This window comes from Equus przewalskii, chromosome 28, assembly GCF_037783145.1.
Source record: "Equus przewalskii isolate Varuska chromosome 28, EquPr2, whole genome shotgun sequence".
Taxonomy (NCBI): Eukaryota; Metazoa; Chordata; class Mammalia; order Perissodactyla; family Equidae; genus Equus; species Equus przewalskii.
In genome coordinates this window covers 2,486,926-2,509,174 of record NC_091858.1, presented here as the reverse complement: position 1 = coordinate 2,509,174, position 22,249 = coordinate 2,486,926, and the positions used below count along the sequence as shown (strand labels likewise).

The 22,249-nt window shown below is 41.3% G+C and overlaps 2 protein-coding genes across 37 annotated transcripts in view; one reads left to right on the top strand and one right to left on the bottom strand.

Annotated features, from left to right (window-relative positions):
- Window positions 1–1,526, bottom strand: part of SLC20A2 (solute carrier family 20 member 2) — a 106,460-nt gene extending 104,934 nt beyond the window's left edge. For 3 of the 26 annotated variants that reach the window (XM_070598702.1, XM_070598712.1, XM_070598716.1), the window contains exon 1: window positions 126–231. The gene's annotated coding sequence lies outside the window, so the exon portion shown is untranslated. Of the gene's footprint in view, window positions 1–38; window positions 391–1,178 lie in introns of those variants that run through there. The other 23 variants (XM_070598700.1, XM_070598703.1, XM_070598723.1 and 20 more) reach the window with 18 other exon arrangements.
- Window positions 217–19,417, top strand: SMIM19 (small integral membrane protein 19). Of its 11 annotated transcripts, none has more exons than XM_070598742.1 (6): window positions 217–355; window positions 1,784–1,901; window positions 3,014–3,100; window positions 3,831–3,968; window positions 5,250–5,374; window positions 8,926–10,735. In XM_070598742.1, the coding sequence occupies exons 4-6, from the start codon at window positions 3,835–3,837 to the stop codon at window positions 8,988–8,990; spliced, it is 324 nt and encodes a 107-aa protein (XP_070454843.1). In that variant the 5' UTR covers window positions 217–355; window positions 1,784–1,901; window positions 3,014–3,100; window positions 3,831–3,834; the 3' UTR covers window positions 8,991–10,735. The 11 variants fall into 11 exon arrangements, 10 of the variants coding, with proteins under 10 accessions (XP_070454843.1, XP_070454841.1, XP_070454842.1 ...); XM_070598740.1 differs by having other exon boundaries at window positions 1,781–1,901; XM_070598743.1 differs by lacking the exon at window positions 217–355 and adding an exon at window positions 426–603.
- The last annotated feature ends 2,832 nt before the right edge of the window (window positions 19,418–22,249 follow it).

Sequence of the window (22,249 nt, the reverse complement as noted above, 5' to 3'; positions counted from 1 at the left end):
CGCCCGCTCCGGCGCGCGACGGCCACACGCACGCGGACCTGCGGCGCGGGCGGGGCCCACCGCCCCGGGAGCCCGCGGGGCGGGCGGGGGCGCGCGGCGGGGGGAAGGAGCCCGGCTCCACTCACGCGCCCGGGGCGGCACCGGGGCCGTCGCGGCGTCTCTCGCATTCACAACTGAGGGGGGCGGGGGAGAAAGACCTGGCTCCTCGCTGCGTCCGGAAGCCGCCGGGCCGGCAGGAAGTGACGAAGGCAGAGGGGGTCCGCTCCGGGCGGGCGCAGCTCCCGCGCGTCCGGCCCGACTCCAGGGAGAGCCCGAGCGAGCCGGCCGGCCGCGCGCCGCCTCCGCAGCGAGCAGCGTGAGTGGCCCCGCGCCCCGCGCCTCCCGGGCCCCGCGCTGCGTCACCGGCCCCGCCCCGCCCCGGCCCCAGGCGCCTGGGCCTGCCCCGCGCGCGCCGGAGCCTCCCGGGGTCGGGGGAGCGGGCGTCTCCCGGCGCTGCCCGGGCCGGGGTGGCGTCTTCCCCCCGCTCGACTGGCTTTCCTTCCGGGAGGAGCAGGTCGCACCAGCTTGGGGTCAGGGCCGGAGGAGTTGAGGTTGGGGAGGCAGGTGCGTGTGACAGCCCTGACGCTCCACCCCGAGCCTGTGGGACTTGGGGCGAGCCCTGTGGCCAGCGCCACCGCCCCCTTCCCTCTGTCGGAGGGAGCCTGCGTGCCTGCCAGCGGGGCGGGAGAGGGAGGCGCGTCTGCGGGCCGCGCAGCGCGGGAGCCCGCGGTGTGTCCGCTTCCCGCTGGTTGAAGCCTGTTGGCGGGCACGCCGCTGCTTCAGAAAGCCCCCCTGCTGGGTCAGGGGACCGCGAGAAAGTCCCATTCACGCGGGGATGGGGCGCGTTGTGAGGAACGCGTGGAACTGCGCAACTGATGCTGATCTGAATTTGTATCAAAGTACCAGAGCTCCAAGTGAGGGACAAAAGTGCTAACATTCAAGGCATGATGACAAGCGATACTCGATTTTAGAACCACCGAGACTTGGTATCAGGAACCCAAATCAGCGCACTAATTTTAAAGCTTACAGTCACTTGATCGCCCGAAAAGTTCTAGTTCTCCACCTGAAAGTTTACCAAACTAAAACCAAGCCCTATTTGTCGCGTTTTGGCAGCTTTCTCTCTGGATACTGATGTTTACCTGGGACTTGATTCAGCTCGTCCTAGCATCTCCTTGCTGAAATCGTTCAAGCGTTACTGTACAGGAAAAAATATGTGAGAAAACTTCAGTTTTCTCAGAAGCCCTGAATGATGATCCACGCACATGGCTGGCTGTCTAGATGGTGGTCTTTAGCCTTAACTTGCCAGGAAGAAACCCTTGTAAGGCCCCCAGGCCTTTCGCTTCAGACTCCAGAGGCGGCGGTGGTGGTGTGCACGTGTGCCCTCGGTTAGACTGGGGCCTGCTGCGGGGATGGTCAGAGTTCAGGCCGCATGTGGGCTGTGGGTCTTTACTATGACTCTGCACAAGGCCGTTCCCTGTTCCTGGCAGTCCTTGGAACTCATGCCATTGGTCATGATGGGTGACTGGGCAGGAAAGGCCTGCCCTCGGCGCAGGTCTTTCACAACTCCACTACTAAAAATAACTCCAGTGCATGTCCCTGGAACTGGGGAATGCTAGTGTCATTCCATACCAGCGAGTTGTATAACATATGTTGTATAATTCACGTTAAAATTTTACCATTCTGGGTCAGCAGTAATTCCGAGTCCTTCTGTACATATAATTAAACACTGGCATATTTGTAGCAGGAGGAAGACAAGTCCTGTGGGAATACACCGTTTATTGAGTGGCACATGAACAGAATTTTGTGAAAAACTGAAGCAAGAAATTAACCTGGCTCAGATCCGTTCAGGCGTTAGAAAACAGGTAGGAAACACCTTTGTAATTTGTCAGACAAAGGGCATCTGCAGAATGTTCTAGTGGCCGTTGCTATACGTTCCCTGTTCTTCCCCAATTTATCGATAACTCTCACTTCTGAATCCTGCCACCTTTGCAGCCCAGACCTTCCGCAGCATCTCACATCAGACAGCTAAAGTTATCTCTTTTTGTCAGAAACACAGTCGATATTTTACATTTTGGCACCAACAAAATTCTAGATTCCATAAAGCATAAAGACAGTTATAGTCTCTGGTCTTCCAAAAGTTTCCATTTGTAAAGTAGGCTGATTACTCACTATAAATCTTAATGTTAGACTCAGAGAAACTCTGGAGTTCAGTTTTAAGAAAGAAGAATTGAAACCGTGAATATGCCGAATCCCCCTGTGCCTCCGATTCTCCTGGGGAAAAAAATACATAGCCAGTCTTTAATATCTAGGAATTGAGTATGGCTTAATATTTAAATAATATTTAGATCATGTATCTATGAATTTTTATAATTTAAAGTAAGTTCTGTTTTTATTATTCGCTGGCTAATTTTTACAAGACCAGTCTTTATATTCATCAGACATCAATAGATGTTTTAGGGAAATTACTCTTGCCCTCAGTGGCTAGAGTTTAAGTTAAATGCCTATTTATGATACTCACTTTATTGTAAATGAATACAGTATATCCCCCAACGTGTGACAAAGACTTCACATGTCAGAAAGGGGCACACATACCACGTGGCTTAGGAGCACATCTCAGGGGAAATTTCATTCATTTTATGCAAGGCAAGCTATAAGAAAGAAAACAGATTCTGCCCTTAATATACGCTTATTAACTCACTGAGCCAAATCTACATTAAAGAACATTTTGGAAGCTTACAGGAGAGATTGCAAGATATTTTTGTGGAAGAATTTCTGCTGTGCCATCAGTGTAGGATGTCTAGAAAAAAATTGCAACACCATTTCTTGGATATTCCAGATACTCTTTTTCTTGGTATTAGAAAATGGCCATCTTATTCTTAGACACTGCAGCACACTTATCACCTATCTTTGTGCAGTTTTTCTCCTTTTTCTAGAATGTCTAAATCAGTGCCTCTGTATTTCTTTCACATATTAGGTCATTTTACTTAGACTTGCCTTTAAGTCTAACGCAAGGGAGGAACTTTCTCTTTAAGGAAAAATTTGATCAACTTTTCAAATACAAGTAAGAAACCATTACTCTTTGCTTGCTGTTTGACACACTTGCTATTACCACTCTTATCTTTTGTGGGAATGTCCAAAGAATGCATTTCCTTGAATAGAAGTCACAGCTGTGTAAATAGCAAAAAGTAACTTCTTATCTCATAGCTTCCTTTAACCACATTTGGCTGGGAGGCCACAACCAGATCCGACTGCCTGGGGAGGCCTGTGCCGTGCCCTTAGGGCTCCCGGCCTCTCCAGGCTGCTGTCACCGGGACAGCCGCTTGTCCGGGTCTGTGTTTTAAAGTACTGGGTGGCTTTCTTCTGGGTGATAGTTACAGGGTGGAAACTGTGTGATGACGTTTCAGCCTACATCCTTTTAGTAATAAGATTTTTTAATCCCAAATTTTAACCTTTGTGTAGAAGATGTAATGTTTCAAAGTTGAAAATAAGGGAAAATACGTGCCTGAGTTATCTGGACCAGTGTTCGGCAAACTTTTTCCTAAAGGGCCAGATTATATATATTTTAGGCTTTGGAGGGCCGTGAAGCAAAAATCGAGGATATTATATAGATCCTTCTAACCATTTAAGATGTATATCCATTTAGAAATGTAAAAGCATTCTTGGCTCCAGGGCCATACGAAAACAGGTGGTGGGCTGGAGGTGGCCAGCAGGCCATATGTTTGCCAGCCCTTCTCCAGATGGCCATCTCTTTCCTAACTCAAAGAAGCCGTGCTCTCTTTTCTGTCTTACAGCCCCATGCCTGGAGGTTACGGAGTGATGGGTGACGATGGCTCAATTGATTACAGCGTTCACGAGGCCTGGAACGAAGCCACCAACGTTTACTTGGTAGTGATCCTTGTTAGCTTTGGTCTCTTCATGTATGCCAAGAGGTAATTTTTGAGTATCTCAAAGTAGATAAGAAACTGGGCATTTAACAGTTTTGCAGGTTGTTTGTTTTATCTGAATTAAATGCACAGAAATAATTTCGTCAGCATTTTTGTTCTGCTGTGAAAGCACTGTCTCCTCAGGTTTGTCCTCGAGCCCTGGACACCAAAGTTTGGCTTTGAAAACTCTGTTGCTTTAAGAGATAGAGATTTAAGTGCAACTCTCAGCACCTGCCCGGACCAGCTCCTTGGTCCTCTCATTCTATCGTTTCTTATCTAGCTCAGTTTTATCATCCAGCCTGGGTTCATTGTCATCCTTGGATGAGCACATTTGTTTGGCCGACATCCCTGAAATGCAGACACTAATGCCTGCGTGTTCAGCAGTTCTCGCTTCACACGTTTCAAGCTTTCCCTTCTGTTTCTTGTGCATGACTATAGCATGGCACTTATTGCACAATATTGGTGTTATCTGATCACTTGTCTGTCCATTCTACAGAAACTCGAGTCGCTTATAGCCGCATGCTTCATGGTATCCTCTACCAAGGTAGAAAGACATTCGATAATTCAAAATAATTAGTAACCCCCAAATAATTGTGTTTGGCCAGGTGAATAGTTCAGAGCCTGCACTTGCTCTCAGATGCACCCGTGCCGGCTGCATGGCCCCTGGAGCAGCTGGCCCATTGGCTGCCTAGACTCTGCAGGGTGGGTGGGAAAAGGTGCCACAGATCATCACTGTCCACTTCCGGTAACAACTTTCCTCTGAAAATAGCTGCCACCTCCTTCCTACACCACTGTTTTAAAAGCAGGGACACACTGTCGTTCATTTTAAGTAGCTGGTTCTACTGAGGCTATACTATTGTATTTAAGAAATATGTTTGTTTATTATTTTCTAACATTGAGGTCTGCTCACATTCCGTTTATTCTCTAACCCGGTAATTTAACTTTATTTGGATGACATGAGCTGTTTGTGCATCTTTCCATACAACATCAGGCTTTCCGTGGGAGAGAGTGGAAGCACAGTGGGGGTATGTGACTGTCATATTGGTGGATGCGTTCAGCTACTTTCTTACACGTAAAGCCCCATGGCTGTACGTGTACAGCTGCATACTTTTTAGTGAAAGAAAGAATACCTGAGCCAAGGAAGCATCTCACAGAGACAAAACAGAAGATGATCTTACTGTCATTTAAGTCCTTTTAATGTAGCTTCTGATTACTATGATCATGAGAATATTACAATCCTGTAGATATTAATACAAATCTCTCTTCTGCATTCGGTTTGTGATTTAGGAATAAAAGGAAAATTATGAGGATATTCAGTGTGCCACCTACAACAGAAACTTTGTCAGAGCCCAACTTTTATGACACAATGAGCAAAATTCGTTTAAGACAGCAACTGGAAATGTATTCCATTTGTAAGTATGTTCTGTGCTTAACTGCGTACATAAGCATGATTAAATAGATTTTTCGGAATTGAGTCCAGTTAGCAAAAGGTTATCAGAAATAGTTGGTAATGGAAACTTAGTACCTGTTTTAGATGTTCAATACAGTATTGACAAAGGCAGATTTGCATGAGGTTAATACTTAGGACCTTTACTTGTATAGGACCCTTCTAAGACCCTGAGAGGGCCCTAGCAGTGTGTGCATGTGATCCTATTTCTGTGCAGTTTGCAAAAATTAGCTATTTTAAGAATCAGTTAAGATTGCTGCCTCTTCCTACTCTGATTGGCCCTCCTTTGCACTTCCCCTCATACGGAGTGGCGTTGAAGTGGCCAAGAGCATTTGGGGATCTGGCTAAGGGAAAGTCAAGATGCTGCAACTTTTAGTTTAGGTTTGGATTTTGTATTTAGGGAGTTTGCAGTCACTTCTATTATAATTAAATTATTGCAAGCCAAAGCAGTATAGGAATGGCTTCCAGGAATAGAGCATGTGACATCAATGTGCCAGGCCAGAGGTTGTGTCTCAATATGTTCTCTAGTACTGAAACCAGAAGTGTGTAGGTAGTAGAGGATAAGCAAAGTTTAAAATGTATAGAGCCAGAATTAATTGTGCCTGTAAGCCGTAGCCTTTCATGCCACCGTTTAAAAGAAGGAGATGTAGTTTCCAGGCTGTATCGTTAAGCGAGAAAAGCAAGATATCAAGAATATATTCTCGGATGCCACTCTTAAAATCAAATGACCAAAACCTCCCTTGTATTATCTACCTATAGTATAAATATTCTATAGAATCGTGCAAGCATGGAGGAAGGCTTGGAAAGATGGGCATTAGATTATTAACATTCATTACCTTGATAGGGACAGTGTGGGACTTAAGGAAAAAAGACTGGACATTTTTTAAAGAAACATTTTTACAGTAAAAATTTAAGGGGCCAGCCTGGTGGTGTAGTGATTAAGTTCACGCACTCTGCTTTGGCGGCCTGGGGTTTGTGGGTTTGGATGCTGGGCACAGGCTTATATACCGCTCGTCATGCCATGCTGTGGCAGCATCCCACACAGAAAATCAGGAAGACTGGCACAGATTTTAGCTCAGGGATAATCTTCCTCAAGCAAAAAGAGGAAGAGTGGCAATAGATGTTAGCTTGCGGCCAATCTTCCTCACCGGAAACAAAAAAAAAAATTTTAATGTCTGTTTGTGCATAGAAATAAACAAGAAAGAATGATTGGTAAGATGTTACTAGTATATATCTTGGGTGGAGTGGAATTTCAGGTGAAAAGTAGGAAAAAATATATGTACATATATATCTTACACAAGTAGAACCTTTAAAAAGTTCTTCAGCATAAATTTTACCCTCTTTCTTTGGAACAGCACTTTCTTTGTGGAAAGGAACTGGGTGGGTAGCTGCAATACTGATGAGGTAGGAGGAGGTAACATTTTGCACTGTTTCCTCTTGTTCCTTTTGCATTTTGTACCGTATGCTTGTGTTACCAGTTCAAAATAAGGAGTAAATCTTAATTTAACATAGCAGTGTTACAATAGCCAAAAGGTGGGCACAACTCCACTGTCCTGGACAGATGAATGGACACACAAAATTCGGTATGTGACTACAATAGAATGTTATTCAGCCCTAAGAGGAAGGAAATTCTGACACATGTTACAACACAGATGAACCTTGAAGACACTATGCTTCATAATTATTCTTATTGTGTAGTGAAACAAGCCAGTCACAAAGAAGAAATATTGTCTGATTTCACTCATATGAGGCAAATTCCTAGAGCCAGAGAGTAGAAGGCGCTTGCCAGGGGAGCCATTGTGCAGTGGGTCGAGAGTTCCATTTGGGATGATCAGAAGAGCTCTGTGGATGGATCATGGTGATGGCTGCACAACAATGTGAATGCAGTTAGTGCCACCGAACTGTAAACTTAAAAATGGCTAAAATGGCAAACTTCATGTATGTTTTACCACAATGAAAAAATCCTTAAGAAAACTTAAGTATTTGAAAAAAAAAGATACAGAGCCGGAAGCTCTGTATGGAAAGTTTAAGTAAAGAATTAAGTTTTCATTGATGCCTAGTCAAGACAGAAGTTATCTCCTATTGGTAATATATTCAATAGGATAAATTATAAACCCAGTGTATGGGTTTTTTTCTTCTTTGATGGCAATTGCATGAAAGAAAATTTATCACAATTCCTGTGTTTGTAAGATGTGTTAGTTTTCTATTGCAGCTGTAACAAATTAGCACTAATTCAGTGGCTTAAAACAACACAAATGTATCATCTTACGGTTTTTTGGGGAAAAGTGCTACAGCGAGTCTCCCGGGGCTGGAATCAAGGTGTCAGCAGGATTCCATTTCCTTCTGGGGGCTCCAGAGGAGAAGCTGTTCCTTTGCCTTTTCAAGCTTCTAGAGGCCACCCACATTCCTTGGTTTGTGGCCCCACCCCGCCATCTTCAAAGCCGGCAACATTGCATCTTTCTGGTCATTCTTCCATTTTTATGTCTCCTCTCTCTCTAAACTCAGCCAGGAAAGGTGCTCTGATCTTCAGGGCCCATGTGATCAGGTTGGGCCAGGTGATCTAGGGTAGTCTTCCCCTGGCGAGGTCCTTACCCTAATCATCCTCAGAGTCCCTTTCGCCCTGTAAGGTGGTATCTTCACAGATTCTAGGGACTAGGATGAGGACATCTTTGGAAGCCATTATTCTTATAAACAGTGAGCGTATGTGTAGATTTGCACATTTAACGAATCCCATCACATTGGATCATTCTTAATGTTTGTGACATGTCTAGTCCTGACAAAGTGTGCAGTTCAAGAGGAAATGGCAAACAAAATTCTTTTTCTTAAAAAGGACTCCCAGAGTTGTCTAAACTTTAGGCCGCAAAAATCTGGATTCACCTTGAGTAGCATAAACAGAATCTCTTTCTTGGCTAGTAAAAACTTTGTGAAGGCAAGTTTTAAAGCTAAGCAGTAAATGACATTCATAAAGATTTTAGCCTTGTACTTTCTCTAGTTTCAGGTTAAGACCATTCTTCTTCAATAAGCCTCTCTCAGAAGTATGGAAAAATACAGAATTGCATAACGGTTTTTTCTTCTAGTTTATATGAATGACAATGTTCAATAATAAGTCTGTTATGCTTATAAGTTAAAATGTAGTCCACTTCCTTCTGATGTGGGAAAAAGCATTATTGTTAACTTATCTTAAGATGACGTAGGAGATAGGAAAGAAGGAAATTACAAAATGTTAATTTAATTTTAATAGGTTAATTAATATCTGCCCTATATTTTAAAGCTCTGAATGATCCTGATATACAAAAGGTAATAAACATATAAAAATGAATATAAGCAGTGCTGAGAAGTTAGAGGATCACAAAGTATAATAAATTTCCTCTAATGAAGAGAAGTTGTTTCATTCTAAGCTAATTCTTTACTGAGAATCATGACTGGACTGTGATTTAGTGATGTTAGCTAGTAATTATTTTGCTATTTTATTAATTTTCTCTTTTTTTCTGTTTCTGTTTTGTTTGTTTTTAATAGCAAGGAAATATGACTATCAGCAGCCACAAAACCAAGCTGACAGTGTGCAGCTCTCGGTGGAATGAAACCTCAGAAAGGGAGCAGCGCGTGCAGGTGTTAAACACTATGGCAGCCAGCTCCTAATTCCGCTAGATCATGAACAGCATTTTTTTAAAACTTCTGTCTCCATAAAAGCATTTTACTTGTGACTTTTTCTCAGTTTTTCTGTGCGCTTTGTTGCATCTCCTGGTCATTTGTTACACAAATAAATAATGGCTCAAAAAGCCTGAACACAGGGAGTCTGCACATAGCTAGGGAGACACAATAGAACGAGGATGGGGATTTTACCTGCGATCTGTGATTTCTTCAGGATACAATCGGTCAGGAGTATAAACATATCTTTGGAAGTGAGAATCTGGAGCTTATGCAGCTTGGATTTGAGCATTTTGTAAAATTAAAAAATAGAAATCCAGTCATTGGAATAACTTCCTCTTAGATTGTATTCTGTGATAAATGTAGTTATGGATAACAGACTAATTTGTGTTCTGATTGCTGCTGTTACCACTCCTCAATTGAATTAACTATCTTCGAGTCTTCCGAACCTGCACAGTACACTGTCTTTTCCACCTCAAGGAGCATATCCATCTGCTAATTGAGGAAGCTTCTGTGACTGGAATTTTTCCCCTTAAGTGTGTTCCTAGGAGGTTGTTTGTTTTTTTTTTTAATTCCACAGTTTCGTTTCCACCAGAAGAGTCGTCTTTAGGCCACACTGGAATTAGACATGCTGCTCAATAAATGAGCACCTCTGTATTGCTGTTAGCAACTGGCTTTTCGGTCATGTGACTATCAATGTTTAATGTAACTGTCTAGTTACTTAGACGTTTTTAGCATAATAAGTTTCCCTGAAGATTCTCATATCTTGTACCATTTTGTACTGTACAATGAAATGTTTTTACCTAATTTTTCATATTTATTTAAAAGCTGATTCGGGTAGTGACAGGGAAGTTTAACTGCCCATGTAACTGTCGAAGAATTAGTTTTTGAATCACAACTGTTTTTTTGGTTAGTTTGATGAGGAAGATTGGCCCTGAGTTAATATCTGTTGCCAATCTTCCTCTTTTTTTTTTGCTTGAGGAAGACTGTCCCTGAGCTAACATCTTTGCCAGTCTCCCTCTATTTTGTATGTGGGACACCACCGCAGCCTGGCTTGACAAGTGGTGTGTAGGTTTGTGCCCAGGATCTGAGCCTGTGAACCTCGAACCACCGAAGTAGAGTGCGCGACCTTAACCACACTGCCACCAGGCCAGCCTTAATCACAGCTATTCTTAATTGTAAGAGGTAGAGTTAATATTTCAAGCATTATTTCCTTTCCTGTTTATGATTGTGAAGAAAAGAATATGAATTTTAAATGAAAAGGTTTAGACCAAATAAAATCATTCAGGGAAATTGCATTTACTTTTAGAATTTATATCATTCAAAAATGTATATATAGTACAAGGTGAAGTGTTGACCAAATGGAATAATTTTTTCTTAACTCACAAATGAGTTTGAATGCACCGCCTCTACAAAGAATGAAAAACTGACTAAAGGCTTATAAACAGTTACAGTTATGGGCTGGGGGGAGCGGAGCAGCAGGGGAGCATCTTCTTAAACCTTGCTTTGCTCTTAGAAGAACCACTGTATGTTTCCGTGAGCAGAGAATGGAAGCAGAAGCAAGAGTGGTTATTCGCTGTCGCTGACTCGTGGCACCAGCTGGACAAAGTACAAAAACTGACTATCTCAGATGGTTTGTAAAAATAGTGTACATAAATAAATAGACAACACGATGAAATTGACTGCGATTGTTATTTGCACCCACTAGATAGAGGAGAGTCATAACTGAAAACTGGTAGATCCTTGCTGAGCCTCAAACCTTGGGAAGTGAGAGGATGAATTCCTCCTCGTTTTTTCTCTGAAACTAACTGATGGGAGCCACACCCCCCACTGGCAGGAACAACAGCAAATCGGCCTTTGAAGTTTCTTCTCTGCTTCAACAGCTGAGCTGGGGTAGGGGGCAGCCCTGCGGCCACACTACAGAGCAACACAGCTGAGGGTCCTGCTTCTGCCCCCACAGCCACCAAGGATTCAATGGAACTGTTTTCTTTGGAAGAAAAACGGAATGACTAATAAACTGGTAAGTAACACTTGTGTTCTCCTTTTCCTCATTTCTTCTCTTTTTAATGCCTCAGACTTTGGGCAGTAAGCTCTGCTCCATCTCTCGCTGCACGGCTTGAGCGTGTGAAGTCACTGATGTTTAGCTGGGCCCGCCAGCTGCACTGAGGGAACAGTTTGCCTCCAGAGGGCACAGGTATTTGCTGTTGACCTCACACTTCCGGGGGGAGTTATGTATGTGATTGACCAGAAAATGAGATTCAGGGTTTACGGTAAAATCTCTGTAATGTCAGAAATATTTGAAGTATTGAGTAGAAATAAGAGATAAAATAGTGACGATAAAAATAATTTCTGACATTAAGATAAGATTAACTGGATCTTAGAAAATATAGTTAAAGACACAAGGGACAAAAGTAAATTATACTTTTCATTCAACATGTGTGAACTTCTATAGACAGTTTGGTTCTAATAAGAGAAACAGACTAGGAACAGGTGCTGGGAAACTAAATGGAAATGAAAAGGGCATTCGGCTTACCTCCAACCTGTATACAAAATAGCATCATAGAACAGCGACTGGAGCTTAGTATTAATCCATTTCCCACTTGACTCCCCAATAAAATCAGAGCCAAATTTACACAAAGCTGTAAAGCAAGAGAAATTTTCCACCTCTCTTCTTGTTCCTCTTCTGCCTCCTGTAAGTCTGTATGGGCGAGACAGGCCTTGAATGAGGATTTAGGAGTAAGCATGCGGAACTAAGCAGAGAACTAAGATGGTGAACCCTCAGCAGCAGATGGTCCTCCTGTCTTTGACCTCTCACCCCAAAATGAAGGCGTGGCATTCAGCGCTGGATTCTACACTGATGTATTCTCTACCTTTATTTTATTTCGGGTAGTAAAAAGCTAAGCCATTTATGTAGATGAGTAATATCCTACATTCTAGGTAGGAAGATGAGACAAGTCAAAGGGAGGCTGCTTACTGTCCAGGCTTCTTGGTGGCAGTTCAGCCCCAAATAGGACACTGAAGGAGCACTATGTTGTTCATTTCTTTTGTTTTTGATATGTCTCGTTCCAGAGTTTCTTTCTTCTCTTCCAAATAGAGAAACAACGGAGGTCTCACTGTTATGAGTGACTCCATCCCAGGGATGTTTATAAAAAAAAATTGTTGACAAATTTCAAACTAACTGAAGAAAGTAGGGGATTTTTCACTGTAACCAACTCTTGGTGTTAATAGCAAATATTTTCAGCTTTAGAAATCTGAATTTCTTGAAAAGATGTACCACATACATATAGAGTATTTATGACAGAACAAGTAAATGTATGTTTACTTTATTCATTTCTGGGGGAAGGGATTGCAAGTGTCTCTAATGTTTTGAGGTTTAAAAAACGAGGCCCATTCATGTTGACTACAATCTAATATAATTCTTATATCTGAAATGCTTTCTAGCACATACTATTAGCATAACTAGCCCAAAGGAAATGCTTGGTAAATACTTGTGGAATTAATTTACTTGTGATAATTTATGGAATTGATGTTTTATTTTTTAGTTTTTATTCTTCTCCCCAAAACCCCACCTGTACATAGTTGTATATTCTGGTTGGAGGTCCTTCTGGCTCTGCTATGTAGGACGCCACCTCAGCATGGCCTGATGAGCGGTGTGTAGGTCCACACCCAGCATCTGAACCATTGAAACCCTGGGTGGCCAAAGTGGAGTGCACAAACTTAACCACTCAGCCACAGCACTAGCCCCTGATGTTTCATTTTTTATGTTTTTAAAAAAGTGTTTGTAAATTCTGCTTGAAGTAATGGAAGAGTAATTGTGTCAGACTAACTCTCTTACAGATAATGATTATGAATTCAGAACAAAACATAAAAACTATTCGAAGGTAACTCTAAGCAGACAAAAAAGAAGGAAGATGGCCTTTGAAAGAAGAGGACTGCACTGGTTGAGATTTGTGGTTATATTGTTTTTGCCTAAACGCATTTCCCAGTCCACCAGTCGAGAGTAGCCAGAACTCAAGCAGAAAGCTACAGTGAAATTGGTTTGAGGAACAGGACAGAGTTCAGGGCTTCTAGAGAGCCTGAAAAGTGAGGAGGAACATCACAGAAAGAAGGGAACCACAGAAGGGGCAACATTAAAATCTGCATATAAATTCTGCCAAATCCTTGGCTGATTCCTGAGTTACAAATCTATATAAGAGACTGTAAGGAGCCTGGCAGAAAGCAAATAGCTAAAAGGATGAAAGTACTAAGCAGAGTTTTCAGCTGCTGCCCACCATAGGAGATGTAGTTTGAGTCCTACCAAATTAACTGCCTGCAAGAACAAAACCAGCAATTTTCAGAGGAAGATAACAGAATCTAGAATCTCTACACCGTATCATCCACAATGTCCAATATACAATCAAAAATTACAAGAATGAGAACAGGAAAATGAGACCCACAATCAAGAGAAGAAATAGGGTAATGTCGTCCCTAGTCAAGAAAAACAATGCCAATATAAACTGACTCTGTGGTGACCCAGATGTTGAATTAGCAGACGAGGACTTTAAAGTGGCTATTACAGGTATGTTTAGATTAGCGAAATACTTTTAGATAAGTGACAATTAAAAGGACTTATCCGTAACACATCTGCTGTACAAGAAATACTAAAGGAGGTTCTGTGGCCAAAAGAGAAGCGATAGCAGGTGGAAACTCAAATCTAAGCAAATTCTGGGCATAATAAATGTCCAGTTAGGAAGAGACAATGATACAGCAAGTAGGGGCTTTCACCTACTGAGGATGGAGTATATAGGAGTTTCTTGCACCATTATAACTTTTCTATATGCTTGAAATTATTTCTTTTAAGTTATAGAAAAGGTATCTGTAAATCAATTTCTTAGTAAATCAGATTCTACTTTTTGTGTTTACCAATCATTGGGAAAACTCCAAAACAGGCAGGGTGTCTGAAGGTGTCTTGGATAACAGTATGCTTCTTTCTTCTCTACTTCATCCCACAGTATCCAATATCCCTCTGTTCTCTATCAAAATCTGCTTCCAAGAGAGAATCTAAAACACACTTCTACAAACGTATAAATGACTGATAACAGTTAAAGTGTTACTTCTCACAGAGTGTTTGTTCTGCATTTTAACAGAAAGAGCCTTCAATTGGAAAGATATGAAGTTTTCAGACATTAGAGAGCAGTAGTAAGTTTTAAGGATAAGATAGCCTTTATGGCTTCTGAAGTCATGTCATCTAAGCAATTAAGTCCACCTAATCATTTGGGTACCACTTCCAATTCTACCCTCCGCCATCATCTTAGTTTAAAATTAGCAATCAGAATGTCACCTCTTCTCCATCAAAATTGTTAAATGCATTGGCTCTCCTCAAAAAAAGTGATTTTACAGTTTCGTATCTGTTAAAACACGGCACAGTCAATCCTGCTCTATTGTCTCATCTCTGTGAGGTAGAAAGACAGATGATAACAGATAATGATCTTTTGGTTACCATTTTACAAATGAGTGAAAGTGAACAATGTGAATGACCCTTCCAGTCCCGGCCTTTTGCAATATTGAGAAATGTGAAGCTTAAATGGGAGGAAATATCGCCAGGGGCAACCAGGGGGAGGTATGAAAGCAGGTTTACAAGAAGGCAATTTCTGATGAACATACAGTTTGGTGTCAAGTTTTTTCTTTATCCACCGTAGTATCTTACAAATATTAGGTGTTTAACAAATGTTCACTTAATTAAACCAGGTTGAATCCAATGTTGTGCTATCCCAAAAAGCAGTCAGGCTGATGCTATAACCCTATTTTAATCGCTTTTGAGTTTTTTCCCAGTGCCACAGGGAGCAACAGTGATTCTACCATTCGTGCAGCTCCTGCTGGCAGACCAGTATACTTTGTGAAAGTAGTTAACTCCCAACAACATATCATATTTTATTTTACTTATTTTTTTTAGTGGCTTAAACCAACACACATTTATTGTTGCACAGTTGAAGAATTTCAGAGCCATGTAGCTGAGTGGCTCAGAGTCTCTCAGGAGGTTGCAGGGAGGATGCGAGCTGGCGGCAGGGGCCGCGCCCTCAGCTGGAGGCTGGAGGAGCTGCTTCCAAGATGGCTCCCTCAGCTCCTTGCCATGCGGCCTGTATCGTATTTACACCCTCCGAAAAGCAAAAAAGAGGAGGATGGATTTTTTTCCTCAAAATATTCCAGAGCACAGTACATTACATATACTTAAGGTGTTATAATTTTTTTAATATATAATTATTCCTCAAAAACTTTTTAGCAATTAAATCTCAATTTATCACATCAGTGAAAGTGGTTGCATGGAAAGTCCAAAAACAAACTAAAAAGGTTAACCTTTTTCTTGTTGTTATAAGTTTGTCTTTCCAAATTAGTTTTGCTATACCAGTATTTTCATTGGTTTGCAATTTCTTAAACTCATTGCACCTAATGATAACAGCCAGCAAATCAAAGCTATTTGAATTCCAAAGGGAGGGAAGCTGGCCTGGGACTGTGAAGGGGTTGCGGGTAACCTCCAAGTTTGCCAGTTGGTATTCAGACAACCTTGAGGGGCCAGTTCCATTTTTTAAGAGTAGTCATGGTGCAGGTGATCGTTCTTACAAATTCCTTTCTCCATGGTTATACAGTATTCAGATTTAGCAAATTAACACAGGGTCACATTTTGAATTTACTTAGGTCACCACCTTCCATAATTTGTAGTTCTTAAGCAAAATCTAACATCCCACTACTGTTTTGTACACCAGCAAAACGTGGATCAAGAAGATATTGTTGATTAGAAACCAACAACGACTGAGGAAATATCTCAGCAGCCGAGAACAGGGAAGGGGCCTCTGGCCTGGCCAACTGCAGGCACACTTCATGCACCCTGTTTGGGCTGTCACGGCTTTTATCAACAAATCTTTTTGGGAAAAGAGTTGCTCCCTTTCTTCCTTGAGACTTGATCGTCAGAGTTAGTTTTCTCTTTTCATCTTCAAGACCTGTGACATTTTCTGCAGAGGATTGGAGACTGGGTTTTAGTAATGCCAGTTCTAAGGATGGATTTTTATTTATCTACAAATTATAAAGGAAGAAAAGTGGCTGGAAACTTAATTACTCAAAATTTGCTTATTTAGTTGCATTCTAACTTTACTTAAGGCTCTGGATGTCTTCGGCTCCTTCTTAGATGCCTTACTTGGCCTGTGGCCCGTTGCCATAGTGAAATGGAATTAATAATTCTGACTTATGCCAACTTAATACTTGTTAAATATACCCTTTCTTTGTTTATAAAAAAAGAAAAGGAGCCTGGCAAATCTAGTATGCTTCAAAAGGATTATAAAATTTTAGGAACTCTAGTCCTGAATTATAGCTGTGGAGAAAGGTAAGCTGAATGTATTACCCAACATAAGACAAATGTAGATACTTACTGTTCTGCCAGCTGACAGTTTTGACTGAAGCTTGATGTTTGCTTTTTCAAGCTGTTTGAGAGTAAATTTAGCTTGAAACAATTCTGAATGGAGGGAAGTCACTTCATGGTCCAAATCATCTTTTTCCTTTTGAACTCTATTACAACTTGTAATTTTGGCCGATCAAAAGGCTCTAGATCATCTTTCTCTTAAGTTAAAATAAAATTTGAATTTGATTTAGTTTGTATAAAGTCACATTTAATACAATCAAAGACGACTCCATTTCTGCATATTTTGGGACAATTTTGAAAGCACCAGTATACACAGAAAATGAACTAGGTAACGGTTTAGTTAATAGAACACAGAATTTGAAACCTGAGTCCCAGCCAGTTTTGATCTGTGCTGCATCTGTTTGAATTTGAGCATATCATAACCTCACTAGGCCTGAATTTGTTCATCTGTTAAACAGGAATAAGACTGCCTTTACCCCAGGGATGGTCAAGATGCTCAACGATTTGCCGCCTGAGCCCCTTGGAAGGCAATGTAATGACCCTTGGTGATGGGGTCATCGTGCAATATTCTTTTACTGTGTGACCAATTTATATATTTAAGAGTTCGAAAAAGCAAAATGACTCTAGTGCCCCCAGGCCACTGGGGTGTGCATTCTTTACTTTCTCTGCGGGCCCAGGAGAAGCAGCTAGCTAACGAAAACTTACAAAGTGCATGGATCAACAAAATTGCCTTCTGTGAACACACTGCTGGGTATCATTCACTTCGACTACATTTTAAAAACCTTCAGTCTTCTGTGTCATCCTTCAAGTAATGATAATATCTCCATTTTTCAGATGGAAATATGGGCACAGAGAAATTAGGGAATAGGCCCAATGTTAAAAACCAAAATTATATTATCTCTTGAGATTCTTTCTACCCTAGGTTTCTATGGTTCTCATAATAGAAGCAGAATGATTTGGAGGTTCAAGCATTGTTTCCAGTAAAAAATAATGCAGATATTATTCCTGGGGAATAATTTATCAGCCTCAGTCAAGTCCCTTTGAGATCAAAGAAAATTCAAGCAAATGGTAGCAAGGAAGATTTCCTTAGAATATTTTAAAAGTATTGCTCCCATTCAAATACAGAGGATTCTTTTATTCCTTTGTATTCTTTTGAGTACCCTGTAGTTTATAAATCACATGTCTGTTTTGTACACTTTGTACCAGACAAGTCTGGGCACGCAAAAATTGTAGGGTGTTTACAAAGCCACTTAACATATTTGGTTGTCATTTAAGTTATGACTTTGAAAACCAAAGAAGACTAGCCCTTTTACAGTGATAGGCAGGTTTACGTAACTTGCTGCACAAACTAAATTCAAAATTACTTTAGTTCACATTGAACAGGTTGTTCTTTCGTTGCCATTCTGACATAACACTCTTTGATATTTTAAAAAACATCCAAAGTAATTAACAAGTATGACATGAAAGTTTCAGTACCTCTTCTCCTGTGTATCATTTTTCCGTCATGGAAACTGCAGCCAGTAGGGCTGTCTATTGACGATTGGATGAAGTCTAGCTTTTCCTTCAAAACGCTTATCCTGACACGTTGTAATCAGAGAAAGGAAGCCAAAAGACAGCCTTAGGAACACATGTAGGATTGGGAGTTCGTTCATTTGCTTCATCTAGTATCTCTTTTTGCTACAGTTTCAGTTCAGTGATGCAAGAATATCCAAGATAGAAAAAAAAAGACTCCTGCAGCTCAGGTCCCCCTGGCGGCTGAGGGAGCGCGGAAGTCAGCAGGTGTGTTCCGTGGGCACGTGTTGGAGGGGCTAGCACTGTGAGGTGTGGCCAGAGAAAGACCTGGGCTTACATCTCAGCTCTTTTTCTTACCAGCAGCACTCTGTGCCCTCATCTATAAAAGGGACTATAGAGAACTATTTTCAGAGTTAAATGAAATCTCCAATGTTAACTGCTCTGCGTAGAGTCTGACAGAAAGCATAACCATAAGAGTCGTTATCGTTATATATTCATTTTGAGCCAGTCTATATAATTTATGCTAAAAATAAAATGAAGGATTACTAGGATGAATTGAGAACAGAGACCATTCTCAGGAGTGAAATATTTGTATTACATAATTTAACAAACAATGGAGTTTCTTACTTTCAATAACATACAGCATCAGAACTACCTGCATAAATTGTGGCAAACCTGTTTTAATGAACAAATAAGAGCCACTTAGAATTATCATAGCAGGATATACTGGAAAGGGGTGTTAGATTTACCTGATTTCAATTCTAGCTTTGGCCCTTGAGCAAATTTCTTTATCTTTGATCTTTGACTTCCTCATTTGCTAAATCAACACCTTTCAGGGCGGTAGTGAAGATACACAGTCATGCATTGCTTTACAGGGACATGTTCTGAGCAATGCATCGTTAGGCAATTTCGTCATTGCGCGAACATCATAGCATGCACTTACTCAAGCCTAGTTGGGATAGCCTACTGCACACCTAGACTAGATGGTACTAATCTTCTGGGATCACGATAGCACATGTGGTTTGGAGTTGACCGAAATGTCGTTATGTGGTGCATGACTATATTAAAACTATTATTAAGAGTATATACATGTCTGTTATCTATCCATCATCTATCTATCATCTATCTATAAAGAGCACACAGTAAACTATAGAGAGTGGTGATTATTCCAACATTATAATAAATTTCTACTGCAAATAGAATTTTTAAATTAGAGTGCTAAAAATTAGTCTGATATATGTAAACATTCTCTTTGAAATTATTTGCACTATTGTTTACCTAATCCTTTTGTCATTTATATGATTAAAAATTAACTTCAAGGGGATCGTGACTGTGAGGGGGCACATGGAGTGGCTTCTGGGGTGAGTGGCAAAGTTCTATTTCTTGACCTGGGTGGTAATCACAAGGGTACATCTGCCTTATAATTATTCATTAAACTATATATTTGTTTTGTGTGGGTTTTGGTGTCTGTGTGTTATTATACAATGAAAAATTTTTGAATAAAATATTACTCATACCAGTTACTGTATCAACTATTACAAAGGTGAAACTACAGAGAATTGATTTAGTGAGGTTTTACTATGTTTTTAAAACACAAAATAGAATTCATGTACAGATAAATGAGAGATCTTGATTCCTACCTCTTTATTGTGTCCTTCCACGAATGCACCAAATTGCTATCTGAGTCTTCTATTTTCATGTGAAAAATTTTGGATGCCAACAACTGTAAGTATAATGTAGGATTAATGTCATGTTAGACAGTAACAAAGTTCACTTGGCAATGCCTATGATCAATGTTGTTGATTGGAAAAGACAAACCAGATTGCAATGAACTCTCATGATTTCAGTGGAGGCAAGCATGATAGTGCCCACTTAAAGAATAAAAAGAGGTCAGTGGATGACAAGGTGAATGTGAGTCCACTTTTGTGTGGCTATTAAAAAAGTAAAACGACGTCCCAGCTATGGTAAGTATTTATTGAACAAGTTACTATTATATCTACTGAAAAATGCGAAAATTGCAATGATTTTGTGAGTATGTGGAAAATATATGAATAGGTCTCTTTGGGATGTTTTACTTGAAAAAGAGGAAACTCCTCAAGCTCTCTCCAGGTCAAGGAATTTGGAGGTATCTTATGATCTCCACAGCTTCCTGAGTGATCAGAAGCAGAAAGCCTGTCAAGAACCAGGGCAAACTGAGTCTCTCTCCCTTTGCCGCCATGGGCTCTTGCCCTCTTCTCTCTGTAGTCCACCTCCCACTCCATGACGATCAGCATACATGTCCCTGAATGGCTGTCCTATGCTTCCAGATCTCTTGGGGCCAGTGTCTGCTTACCGCAGACTCATTCTGTCTAAGCCCCAATTCCAAATAACTTCGGGCAAAAGAGACCATGGGAGCGGAAGGCATGGTGGGAGTGAGAGGAAATGACTTACTAGAATTCAATACAGATAATGACAGGGCCACCAAAATGAGTCATTCACTCATTGCACCAACACTGAACTACCAGGAGTCAGACTTTGCTGGGGATTCAGGGATGAATAATGCCCAGTTCCTACCCTTGAGGAGGTCAGACTTCAGAAAACAAGACAGAATATCTAAAGAAATTCTTTAAAGAGGACAAAATAAAAGAGGTCTGAGTAAATTCTTTCAGTATCCTAGAGGAGGCAATGACTAATTTCGCAGAGAAGATTATAGTAGAACAATCTTGAAGAACGAGTGTTAGAACTCAAAAAGCACACTCAGGGAAAAAAACATGTTCATTTACTTACATTAAAATTGGGAATTTCTCTTCCACAAAGGGTACTATGGATAAAGTCTTGACAGGTCCAGATTTTTGCAATATCTAAAACTGACAAGCATCTAATGCAAATCAGCATGGAAAAATGATGGATGCTCCAAAAGAAGATAGGTGAACCTTGTGAACAAGCAATCACCAGAGGAGAAAGCCAAAAGCATCCAGCACCACTCATCCGTAATCATTTTACACCAGGTAGACCAGCAAATCAGCAAGCTGGATAGTGCCCAGGGTGGGCAGGCGCCGTGGGGCGTCGGCTCTGGCACGGAGTGTTGATCAGTGCGTGCATCCTGAGAGCGCTCTAGCGGTGTCCTCGAGTCTGCACTAACACTCTGCATCCAGTGTGGGAGAAGGGGGCAAAGGGAGAGGCCACCTTGGAAGGGTTTTCTGTGTCATGAGTTTGATTTCGATTCTAAAGACCATGGAGAACCAAGAGAAGATTTTAATCAGGCCAGTGCTGTGACATGGCCAGAACAAAACTCATGGCAGTGTGGAGTTCAAAACAGAGTAAGGGGCAGATGGCCGCTTAGACAATGAGTGAAGGGGCATGTATATATAAAATGACATACAGGGAGTAAAGCAGAATGCAAAATCGTATGCACACACCAGCTACTTGTGTATCTGAGAAGGGCAGAATACATTCAATGAAAACAGAAGTGGGCCGGCCCCATGGCCGAGCGGTTAAGCTCACGCACTCCGCTTCAGCGGCCTGGGGTTTCCCTAGCTCGAGTCCTGGGCACGGACATGGCACCGCTCATCAGGCCATGCTGAGGCGGCATCCCACGTGCCACAACTGGAAGGACCCACAACTAAAAATACACAACTATGTACCGGGGGGCTTTGGAGAGAAAAAGGAAAAAAATAAAATCTTGAAAGAAAAAAACCAGAAGTGAGTCTGGAATTAAACATCATATTTAGCATTCACAGGTTTCTTTTTTCCTGTGCAGCAGCTTGTTTATGATTTTTTTTATGGTACAAAATGTGTTTAGAATTCGAGTCTAAATATTAAAAGCATTATTTTTTAAAAAGGTACACAGAGATTTGAAATAGAATCATGACCTTTGATCCTACTTGGCAGGTGAAGTGTTGGCATCCTTTGGTGGTTTCAGACAGTCCTTTTTTATATGACTACTAGGAAAATTTAGAGCCTAGTTCTACATAAATTACTCTTTAAAGAATGTAACTATTCTGAGTTTATGGGATTATGGATGATTTTTCGAAACGTTTTATATTTTCTAACGTTTCTACAATGAGGTTGTACCCCCACAATGTGCCATTTTTCCAACTAAATTCTGACTTATAATTTAGATGAATTTAGGGTTTGTTTTAGGTAGGATTCCAATGGAATTGTAGACCTTTAAGCCGACCTGGTTTCTCTTGTGAAATTAATTGGTTGGTCCAGCAAGTAGCTGATGTCACTGCTGCCTCAGCCGGTGAGCAAAACAGCCGTTGCCCCGAGGAGTGTGGGAAGTCAGGCCCAGCCACTAGCCGAGTCTAT